This window comes from Carassius carassius, chromosome 43 (genome assembly GCF_963082965.1).
Source record: "Carassius carassius chromosome 43, fCarCar2.1, whole genome shotgun sequence".
NCBI lineage: Eukaryota > Metazoa > Chordata > Actinopteri > Cypriniformes > Cyprinidae > Carassius > Carassius carassius.
The window spans coordinates 1,022,736-1,035,000 of NC_081797.1; the positions used below are offsets into that span (position 1 = coordinate 1,022,736).

A 12,265-nucleotide genomic window follows, 5' to 3' on the forward strand; every position below is an offset into this window, starting at 1 on the left:
AATCACATCACATTACAAAATGGTATAAAATCAGGAGAAACAGCATAAAAGTAATGTGCAAATTTACTGATCCTTATATATTTACTTCACTTCATCATTTAAAGGCAAGACACTACATACATTATTTCTTTCATTTTCACTGCTCAAATGGGAGATTCTGGGATATTTGGATTTTCATAACTTGTTTTATTTTAGACTAGTGGACAGAGTTTATTTTATAACACTATCTATTTGTGTTTGTAGATTTAGATTACAATCCATAACTTTAAAAGGTTTTTCCACCACTTCAGCAGAACTTACATACTCCAAAAATTTAGAGTTTTATTCCTCTCTATATTCTGTAGGTTTTTACTGTGGGTCTTTTTTCATACTGTATATCATTGGTTTGGTTTTCAATTTATTGAATATTCTCTATTCGCGTCTATAGATTCCAATTACAATACATATCTTTAAAGAGATTTTCCTCCTCTTCAGCAGAGTTTACACACACCAAAACTTAGAATTTTATTCCTCTCTATATTCTGTAGGTTTTTACTGTGGGATTTTTTCACATATCATTGGTTTGGTTTTCAATTTATAGCATGTTCTCTATACGCGTCTATAGATTCCAATTACAATACATATCTTTAAAAAGATTTTTCTCCACTTCAGCAGAGCTTACGCACACCAAAACTTAGAATTTTAATATTCTGAAGGTTTTTATTGAGGGGTTTGTTCATATCATTCACAAAAATGTTATAATTACACTTTATCTACTAGAGTCTATAGATTTCAATTACATTACGTATCTATAAAGGTTGTTTTCTAAAAATTAGTTTGTTTCTCCACTTCAGCAGCACTTACAGACACCAAACTTAGCAATTTTATTCCTTTCTATATTCTGAAGGATTTCAAAGAGGAGTTTGTTCGTATATGCTTGGTTTTATAATTTTTAATTCCAGTTTGTTTGATATCGATTCAATTTAGTATTGTTTAAAATGCATTTATAGGATTTTTTTTAAAAAACATTCCCTATTATATCTTTGGCTAGAAAAATACATAAAAATTAGTTTTTTCTTTTCAGATTTTATATTTAATTTTTATATTTTCTGTTTTCTCATTAATATAAGTTACAATTTTTTTGAATTTTGTCTTTTTTTTTATTTGCAAGGCTTTTTACAAGTTTAAGTTAAAAAAAACTAACAAACATATGTTTCTAAAACATAATGAGTTTGTTTCTCCACTTTAGTATCACTAACATACATAAAACCTAGCAGATTTATTAATATTTATATTCTCAAAGTTTTTTATTGAGGTGTTTGTTTATATATCATTCACACTGGTTTTATACAATATTTAAATTTGGTGATCTATTTTTTAATATTATAATTTTATAGAGCTCAGGGTGCAGAATAACGGAGGATGTGAGCTGTATTGTGCATCACCTGAGACCAGGCGCTGTACTGCCAGCTCTTGAGCAGACAGTCCCCATGACATCCCTCGCGCATCTGCGGTTTGGGCAGGTCAGCACAGACTCTGGCCTCCATGCGTTCGCTTGGCCTCTTGTTCTGGCTGTAGCGCATGCACAGTACATCTAGTGTACGGTAACCCGGGCCACACTTACTGGAGCAGTCGCTCCGGCCCGCCACATGCCACCTAAGGAGACGAGAAAAACATTAAATCACAGTCTGTTAGATGTCAAGTTGATGATTCACTTCAGTCAAATTCAGTCATATTGCTTTCCTAACAATTTCAAACTGCAACTGAGTGGGAACTGCACTAAAATATGCATGAAAAAGTCGAAATGTGAAGTCAGCATGAATCAACAACTTGAATGTAGTGTAGAGATGCAAATATTTCAGGAAAATGTTTTGGCAGCAAATGTAATTAAAAAATCCTCTGTTTCTTTGCTACAAATGTGAACAACAGAACATAAATGTAAGCTTTAAAATCCAGTTACGTAATCTTTGAAATGCACTGAAAAAACTGCTGTAGAAACAATTTTGTCTGAGAAATTTCTTGTAAGTTTTTACAATCAATTACAAAGAAACTGCAAGTAACATTGTATTAAACAGTGTTGTGCTAGTTACTAAGAAATATTAACTAGTTACAGTTACTTAATTCAAAAAGTAACTCAATTACTTTGTTGATTACTTACACCAAAAAGTAATGCATTACTGTTAAAAGTAACTTTTTAGTTACTTTTTTAAAGAACTTTCTTTAACCCTCTAAGGGTGTTTTTGGGGCCTGGAGAAGTTTTGTCATGCTCTGACATTTGTGCTTTTTTCAGTTTCTTATAAATATCTAAATGGGTAAAGTCTAATCTCACTGTAATCAGCACAAACTGGGCTATAATAATATGTGAGCAGCATGTATGTACATGATTGTGATTTTGAGAAATAAAATGTTATGCATGGTTAGTCTCAATGTTACCCAGAAAACAGGATACAGGTTTAACTCTTTTGAAATACTTCTGCTAAATGTTACACTGTCAGACATGCAAAAGAAATCTAATGTATCTCTTGCTCTGGCTACTGTGTATAGACCACCAGGGCCGTATACAGAATTCCTAAAAGAATTTGCAGATTTCCTCTCAGACCTTCTAGTTACAGTTGATAAGGCGCTAATCATGGGAGATTTTAATATTCACGTTGATAATGCAAATGATGCATTAGGACTTGCATTTACTGACCTAATAAACTCTTTTGGAGTCAAGCAAAATGTCACCGGGCCCACTCATCGTTTTAATCATACACTAGATCTAATTATATCGCATGGAATCGATCTTACTGCTATAGATATTGTACCCCAATGTGATGATATTACAGACCATTTCCTTGTATCGTGCATGCTGCGTATAACTGATATTAACTATATGTCTCAGCGTTACCGTCTGGGCAGAACTATTGTTCCAGCCACCAAAGACAGATTCGCAAATAACCTGCCTGATCTATCTCAACTGCTATTTGTACCCAAAAATACACATGAATTAGATGAAATTACTGACAACATGGGCACTATTTTCTCTAATACATTAGAAGCTGTTGCCCCCATCAAATTGAAAAAGGTTAGAGAAAAACGTACTGTGCCATGGTATAACAGTAATACTCACTCTCTCAAGAAAGTAACTCGTAGTCTTGAACGCAAATGGAGAAAAACTAACTTGGAAGTTTTTAGAATTGCATGGAAAAACAGTATGTCCAGCTATAGACAGGCTCTAAAAACTGCTAGGGCAGAGCATATCCACAAACTCATTGAAAATAACCAAAACAATCCAAGGTTTTTATTTAGCACAGTGGCTAAATTAACAAATAACCAGACGCCACCTGATTCAAATATTCCACCAACGTTAAATAGTAATGACTTTATGAATTTCTTCACTGATAAAATAGATAACATTAGAAATACAATAGCGAATGTAGATTCTACAGCGTCTAACACTTCAGTTTCATCCATCGCACCCAAAGATAAACTGCAGTGCTTTACAACTATAGGACAGGAAGAGCTAAATAAACTTATCACTGTATCTAAACCAACAACATGTTTATTAGATCCTGTACCCACTAAATTACTAAAAGAGCTGTTACCTGTAGCCGAAGAACCGCTTCTCAATATCATTAACTCGTCGTTATCTTTAGGTCACGTCCCAAAACCATTCAAGCTGGCGGTTATCAAGCCTCTTATTAAGAAACCAAAACTAGATCCTAGTGTACTGGCAAATTATAGGCCTATTTCAAATCTTCCATTTATGTCTAAAATTTTAGAAAAAGTTGTGTCTGCTCAATTGAGCACCTTCCGGCACAAAAATGATCTGTATGAAGAATTTCAGTCAGGTTTCAGGCCCCACCATAGCACAGAAACTGCACTTGTTAAAATTACAAATGACCTGCTTCTTCCGTCAGATCAAGGCTGCATCTCATTTCTAGTCTTACTTGATCTTAGTGCTGCGTTCGACACCATAGATCATGACATACTCATAGATCGATTACAAAACTATACAGGTATTCAAGGGCAGGCTCTAAGATGGTTTAGATCCTACCTGTCCGATCGCTACCATTTTGTTTACTTAAATGGGGAGTCATCTCATTTATCATCAGTAAAATATGGAGTGCCACAAGGATCCGTCCTAGGTCCCCTTCTATTTTCAATATACATGTTGCCCCTTGGTAATATTATTAGAAAATACGGAATTAGCTTCCACTGTTATGCTGATGATACTCAGCTATATATCTCAACGAGACCAGATGAAACTTCCCAATTATCTAAGCTAACAGAGTGTGTTAAAAATGTAAAAGATTGGATGACAAATAATTTTCTCCAATTAAATTCGGATAAGACAGAGATATTAATTATTGGACCAAAAAACACTACACAGAATCTTGTAGATTACAATCTGCAACTAGACGGATGTACTGTTACTTCCTCTACAGTCAGAAATCTGGGTGTTATATTAGACAGCAATTTGTCTTTTGAAAATCATATTTCCAATGTTACAAAAACTGCATTCTTCCATCTTAGAAACATTGCCAAGCTACGAAACATGTTATCTGTTTCTGATGCAGAAAAGCTAGTTCATGCATTCATGACCTCTAGACTGGACTATTGTAATGCACTTCTAGGTGGTTGTCCTGCTTCGTCAATAAACAAGCTACAGGTCGTCCAAAATGCAGCAGCTAGAGTCCTTACCAGGTCAAGAAAATATGATCATATTACCCCAATTTTACAGTCTTTGCACTGGCTACCTATTAAGTTCCGTATCAGTTACAAATTATCATTACTTACCTATAAGGCCCTAAATGGTTTAGCTCCTGTGTACCTAACTAGCCTTCTACCACGCTACAATCCATCACGCTCCCTAAGGTCACAAAATGCTGGACTTTTGGTAGTTCCTAGGATAGCAAAGTCCACTAAAGGAGGTAGAGCTTTCTCACATTTGGCTCCCAAACTCTGGAATAGCCTTCCTGATAATGTTCGGGGTTCAGACACACTCTCTCGGTTTAAATCTAGATTAAAAACGCATCTCTTTCGCCAAGCATTCGAATAATGTATCTCTTAAATTGTGAGTGTAGTTGCATCTGCATTTTTATTCTTTAGCTTGGGTTAAACTAATTTTACTTTGTTGGATCAGCAGCTATGCTAATGATGTCTCTATTTTGTTTCTATGTTTTGCCACGGGATGTAAGGATTTACACAAGCTCCAGTCTGGATCCAGAACACCTGAGAAGAGATGATGCTGATCCTCAGAGGACCCCAGATGATCCTAACCTTGAATCAACAAACAGAACTAACAATTATTGCTGCATGTGTGACTGCATCATATAATTACTATTAATTAATAATATTGATAGTTCATCGTCTAGCTGACTACGTCTTGTATTATTATTATTATTTTTATTTTTCTAAAATCCTGTCAAACGTGCACAAACTACTAGCTACTACTAAACAGAGGTGGGTAGAGTACCCAAAAACTGTACTCAAGTAAAAGTAAAAGTACTTCTAGAAATATTTACTCAAGTAAAAGTAAAAGTACTAGTCTTGAATAGTTACTTGAGTAAGAGTAAAAGAGTATCGGATAAAAAATCTACTCAAGTAGTTAGTTACTAGTTACTTTGGGTCATATATACTGAGCCTATTTTTATTTAGATATATAGATAAAATGTATGTAATGTTTGTGTGCGTGTATAAATGTATATATTTCATCAGCCTTTACTCCAATTTATGTAATTTATTATAAAACCCTGTCTGTTTACTTAAGTAACAGATATAGGTGTCATGCCATAACATATTTTTAATACGACTGACTTTATATTCAATGTGAATTTAACATTGAAAGTTAATTTGATATAAATATTGCTACTAATCTTTCATTGTTCAGAAAGAGAGCAAATAACATTTACATTATTAAAGATAATTTTCACTGCCAGTCTAGATTTCAATCACTCTCAGAAACTCCCATTAAAATCACTGAAACTGTTAACACTGTGAAATCAATATCTTAATTAAAGATTCGTACACACATCTGCACTTTGTTGTTCCTGTGAGAGAATTCGCCAGAAAGAGGTATTCAGTCAGTGAGCGAGTGAAGGAAGCACCGGCATTTTAGCGATGACTCATCTGAACGCCTCTGATTGGCCAATGCTTTAATAAGCTCAAAAGAATCATGTGTGATTGGTTATAATGCGCAGCGCTGTATAAACGCATCTATCTCTGGCTCAGCGCCAGCAAGCAATCACAGATCTGAATTTAGCAGCTGATGATGACTCGCTGAACGTACTTGCACCAGTGTGATTGTATTAAAATTAATAAAATCTTAATCGACTATTCTTTGTCTTTTGGAAGCTGCATTCAACTTGACTCCCCTCTGTTATAAGCCACACACGTACAACAAACTAATGTCACAGTGGTATCGTGTACCGTAATCGAATGTAGCCCAAGTTATTACCTGTTAAACAGTAGACAGCACACGCGGTGTTCATCTAATAAGGATCTCCATCGCTAGCAAATAATAGCCTTTGCAGATTTGCTTTCAATTCAGTGCAGTTCCAGCCACGTTTTCAACGCTGCTGATGTTAAACGTAACAACTCTGAGTGAACCGCTTCAGATGCTCAGCGCGTGCGGCAGGGAACTGAACGACTCATTCAAACTGATTCATGAACCAATTCACTCGTTTGCCAATTGGTTTGATCAAGCCTTTGAACAGAATTGACTCAAAAGAATGAATCATTCGCGAATGGGCATCGCTCATTGGCCAGAGAAAAGTGGACGGCGCGTTTGGAATAAACTGAATAAACCGAGAGAAGCGTCGCCCACAGTAACGAAGTAAAAGTACAGATTTTTCCCCAAAAATTTACTCAAGTAAGAGTATAAAGTACCCATCTTTAAATATACTCCGAAAAGTATTAGTTACCCCAAAAAATTACTCAAGTAAATGTAACGAAGTAATTGTAACTCGTTACTACCCACCTCTGCTACTAAATATTGTAGAAACATAATTTTCTGTAAAGTTGCTTTGTAACGATTTGTATTGTAAAAAGCGCTATACAAATAAACTTGAAAAGTTAGTGAAAAACAAAAAATGTTAAAACACTTGAAAAAGGCAAAAAAAAAAAACACAGAGAACATTGGTTCCCGGGATTTTTGAGAACTGGAGCTTGTAGCCTAGAATTGTTCTTTCTAAATTATGTGAAAATCATCTTGTTTACTCACTCACAGAAAACAATATATTGATTTAAATTTTCTAAGACACTTTTTGTTGGTAAAAGTCTCATGCAAGTAGGCGTCAACTATCATGAATATCATTGTGATTTACACCTGAGAAGACAAACGCCTGCATAATGAGCAGCATAATGAGCTGCATAATGAGCAGCATAATGAGCTGCATAATGAGCTGCATAATGAGCTGCATAATGAGCCTCTCAGTCATCTGTGCCACTGTGAGGGAGGTGTTACAAGAAAGAATGTGAAGACAAAATAAATCTATATAAATTTATGTTTGTAGTTTATTTACAATATATTTAATTATCCCACAACATAATTTAATATCCACTTTGGGGAGCGGTTAATCAGTTTATTAGGAAGAATCAAAGCTGACTTTCAAACTAATTTTTTGCACCATTACTCAAGTCACACAATCCTTCAGAAATCCTTTTAACAATCTTATTTTCTACCAAAAAAAAAACATTTATTGTTATTATTATTATTATTACCATTATTATTATTATTAATGTTGAAAAGAGCTGAGAATATTTTTCAGGTTTTTTAGGGGGGATAAATGAAAAGAACACCATTGTTTGCTACATTTGTTACAGTCACATTTATTTGTTACATTTATAGTATTTACATCAAGCTTTTGAATGGTATAGTATTGTATATTGTTATTGAAACTTCATAATATTTCACTTGATTATACATTTAGTCAGGAATAATAGTTTGGAAAAAGTCTAATCCACTAGAACTCCCGAACTGATTCAAATGATTCGCGAACCCGAACTGACTCAAATGATTCGCGAACCCGCTACGAACTCCCGAATTGATTCAAATGATTCGCGATCCCGCTGCGAACTCCCAAACAGACTCAAATGATTTGCGATCCCGCTCCGAGCTCCAGAACAGACTCAAATGATTCGCGAACCCGCTCCGAACTCCCAAACTGACTCAAATGATTCACGAACCCGCTCTGAACTCCCGAACTGACTCAAATTATTTGCGAACCCGCTACGAACTCCCGAACTGATTCAAATGATTTGCAATCCCGCACCGAACTCCCGAACAGACTCAAATGGTTCGCGAACCCGCTCCGTACTCCCGAACTGACTCAAATGATACACGCTCCGAACTGCCAAACTGACTCACATGATTAATGCTCCGAACTCACAAACTGACTCAAATGATTTGCGAACCCGCTGTGAACTCCAGAACTGACTCAAATGATTTGCGAACCCGCTACGAACTCCCAAACTGATTCAAATGATTCGAGATCCCGCTCCGAACTCCCGAACTGACTCAAATGATTCCCGAACCCGCTACGAACTCCCGAACTGATTCAAATGATTCGAGATCCCGCTCCGAACTCCCAAACTGACTCAAATGATTCGAGATCCCGCTCCGAACTCCCAAACTGACTCAAATGATTCGCGAACTACAGTATTAGTTACTATCAAAAGTAACTGCGTTAGAGTAACGCTTTACTAATAATGCATTACTGCCCAACACTGGTATTAAACGTGAAATTTTGAGGTGGAAAGACTGAAGTAGTACATTCTTGTAAAAGTAATAAACTTCTTTACTTAAAAAAAAACGTGTGGTGTTAAAAAAAATGCATCCATTATAAATGATTGCACATGTATAAAATGTAAAAAGCCGATAATGATGGAGGATGGAAAATAGTTCACATTAGTAGTTGATATGACTTGCATCAGGGTTGTTATCATAAACTAATTTACTATTTTAAATCCTGCTAATTAATTTAAAAAATATAACAGTTGGTGATGGAGTCTTCACTGTCATCAACCCCAGTGAGAATAGGGGTTGACCATTTTGTCTTCTCACACAACTGTAATATCACATGTAAACAATATTTTAATTTCAGAGCATTTCCTTAAGCAAGAAAAACCAAGTCAAATGAAATATTTAGCTTTTTACCTGCACTGGTCAATATGGAGAGTTTGGGCTATTTTGTCTCCTTAAACTGAATAGTGGAAAGAAAATTAACAATTGCAATATGTTTCTATAAAGTCTGTTTCTAATTATTTTTTCTATTGCACTGAGCAGAACATTCCCACTTCAGGAGCACTTACATACCCAGACTTTAATTTTTAAAAGGGAGATTTGTTCATATATCAATCCCATTTATTTACATTACATTTTGTTCCTAAAAAAAATATATGGCTGTTACAGAATTTTCTTATTTATGGTTAAAAGTGAAGGAGGTGTCCAAAACCCCCTCTATGAAACCTTCAACTCTTATATTCCTTCTATTGTCATAATTTGTAAGTCGCTTTGGATAAAAGCATCTGCTAAATGAGAATGTAAATGTATTTAAATGCAATTCTTGTAAAAATATTCTTAGTCAATTCAGTGTTTGCAGAATTTGAAGTTTTCCTTGCTGCATCACTAGTATGGGACTGCTGCATTACTAATTTAAATGTGTTTGTACCTGAGTTCACAGTCAGTATTGCAGGGCTCCGTTGTGCCTCTGGGTCGAGGTAGATTCTCACACCTCTGCTCCGAAACCACCAAATGATCACTCTTACGAACACACACGGCCTTCCGTCGCCGCTCACCTGCAGACAAACACACAGATGATGTGGAAGTGGCTTCCTTTCAGCTAAAAAGGTGTTTAAAGACAGAAAACCAGGAAAAATGCCCAAACTGAAGCGGCACCTTGACACACGCGACTGCACTCCTGCCAGGGACCTGACAGATCCCACACAAACTGCTCTCTCTGCTCCTCGATGGGAATACTGTAGGAATATCTGACGTCAGGATTGTACAGGTTTCCCACGCATAGAACCTGAGATGACAACAGATTCATTACACAGGAGGCCTGTGAATTTCCCTCAGATTAAGATGTTTCAGTGCTATTACACAGCAGAATCATTTTATAAAAGCATTTTATTAAAATAAAAATTTCATTTACCAGCATTTGTCTTTTTTTTTCAGGAAAACAAATCTAAACATTCTAAAATCAAGACATATTCTCTGAAAAAGACGTATTCAACCTTGGTATTATTAATAAATCAGTTTAATTTAAATAAAAAAATAAAAAAATAAAAATAAAATAAAATAAAATAAAATAAAATTTAATTAAACTAAAAATAAAGTTATAAAGCTGAAATAATGTTATTATAAAAAATAAAAATAAAATAAAATCAATGTTTTTAAAAAATTACATTTTATTTTTATATAGAATCATTTCAATTAACTGAATCTTAAATAAAAAAATATATAAATATTACATGAATTATGTAAAAAAGTATAAGTTTTAGTTCATTGAAGCACTAAAATAACTAAAACTGAAATAAGCTAAATATTTTAAACCATAAAATGAATTTTTTAAGGAAATGTATATTTTACTTAAAATATATATATATGATTTTTATATAAAATAAAATAAAAAAATGACCAAAGCATGAAGCAACATACTAAAACTAAAATGAAAACTGAAAATCTAAAAATAAAAGCTCATTCTAAATATTAATACAACTATACTAGTGTATAAATAATACTAAAATAACTAAAATAATACTGGTCTTATTCTTACACAATTCTCACACAATTTAGATTCTTAGGTAATTTACCTATTAGTTTTATTTTTAATGAAAACAAAGATACCAATAAAAGCCTGCAGTCCAGGTTTAACAAAATGAGGTGATGCACAACCAGATATCTAGCTGCTTGACTGCTTTCTGTTGTCATCCTGTGATGCTTGACAGCTCATTAGTCTAAAACTGTGCTGTGTTTTGTGTTATTTCACTGTAAACCTCTTCAGATTGGCTGTGTCTGGTGTAGTTCACTTGCCTGCAGCACGAGCTCCTGCTCGATCCGTTCTGTGCAGTTGATCCGCTCAACCGTGGTGTTAGATCCGCTGTACTCGATCTCTGCTCCCTTAAAGGAGATTTCCCTTTTAAACATGGACACCACGAAGTTCCCGTTCAGGAGGAAGTTGGACTGACTGTCAGACAGAGCTGCAGATGAGAAAGACCAGGGTCTGTATTTACTAAACATCTTAAGGCTAAAAGTAGCTCACAACTTGCCGATCTAAGAGAAAATCTGAAAAACAACAGGCATGTCAGTCCTAGATTCAGGACTCTAATGGTGCTTCTCCACTGCATGGTACGGCACGGTTTGGTTCACTTTTGGGGGGTTTTCCACTGGGTAATGATAATGTGCTTTTAAAAAGGTATCACCTTTAGTTTTGGAAGCTATCCCAATTCCAAATTTTCCTTTGATTATATCCTTGTTCTCATTAACCAGCCGGGCAAGAAGTAACCGCTGTTCTCGCGTCCAGTTTGGTTTTCTTTTACGTGTGCATGTCTTACTATCAGCCCTGATCATTCTTCTCTGTTAATTAAAAGGCTGTTTATATGCATATTCACTAATTGTTTATGAGAAGCACACATGTAAGAGGCTGACAGTTAGCTGTACATATACCTGTTTATTTAGTGATATTAAGTGACTGCATTTTAAAAATCTTTATTTGAATACGGAAACATAATATTGCACTTTTTCTACTTTTCATAGTTAGTAAGCATGCTGACATCTTGAAGACTTCTCTCTATTCCTTAGTAAAAGTTTGTCTCACCAGCTTGCTGAATAGGTTTTAAGAGAAAACACTTAGCTAAGATATTTTTAGGGGTTTTGTGAATATGGGCCCAGACCTGGACAGTGAACCTCAGGTCACGTCTCATTCATCATCTGTGTGTGTTTGTGTTTATTTGGCCTTTTGACCTGAGTGTGAACAGCTACACAAACGTCCTGGACACGCTCACTCACTTTCATTAGCACCTCTGCATCTGTCAATCATCCGGAGTTTGACCTCCCTGTGACCCTGAATTCCCGGAAGAGTCACGGTGAAGCAGCATTGTAATACCACAGCTGTTCTGGACATGTGCCATTGCAATAGCATGCTATTCTTCATTTGAGTGCCACGTAAATATCATTGCATATAAACACAGCAATCATTCAGTGTATATTACACGTATCAGAGTACTGTGGTATTACCAGAGTAATCTGATCTGGCTATCTGTACTAACTCACCAAGGTAGTTATCATCTTCTGGCAATC

The 12,265-nt window shown here is 35.2% G+C and overlaps 1 protein-coding gene across 2 annotated transcripts in view; it reads right to left on the bottom strand.

The window, feature by feature from the left end:
• LOC132124708 (A disintegrin and metalloproteinase with thrombospondin motifs 20) overlaps nt 1-12,265 on the bottom strand; it is a 106,741-nt gene that overhangs the window by 37,216 nt on the left and 57,260 nt on the right. For both annotated transcript variants that reach the window (XM_059535851.1, XM_059535852.1), the window contains 5 exons: nt 12,239-12,265; nt 11,000-11,166; nt 9,863-9,992; nt 9,636-9,762; nt 1,425-1,635 (listed from right to left, as the gene is read on the bottom strand). The exon at nt 12,239-12,265 is cut by the window's right edge and continues 69 nt beyond it. In XM_059535851.1, coding sequence (XP_059391834.1) covers nt 1,425-1,635; nt 9,636-9,762; nt 9,863-9,992; nt 11,000-11,166; nt 12,239-12,265 — 662 coding nt within the window. The remainder of the gene's footprint in view (nt 1-1,424; nt 1,636-9,635; nt 9,763-9,862; nt 9,993-10,999; nt 11,167-12,238) is intronic.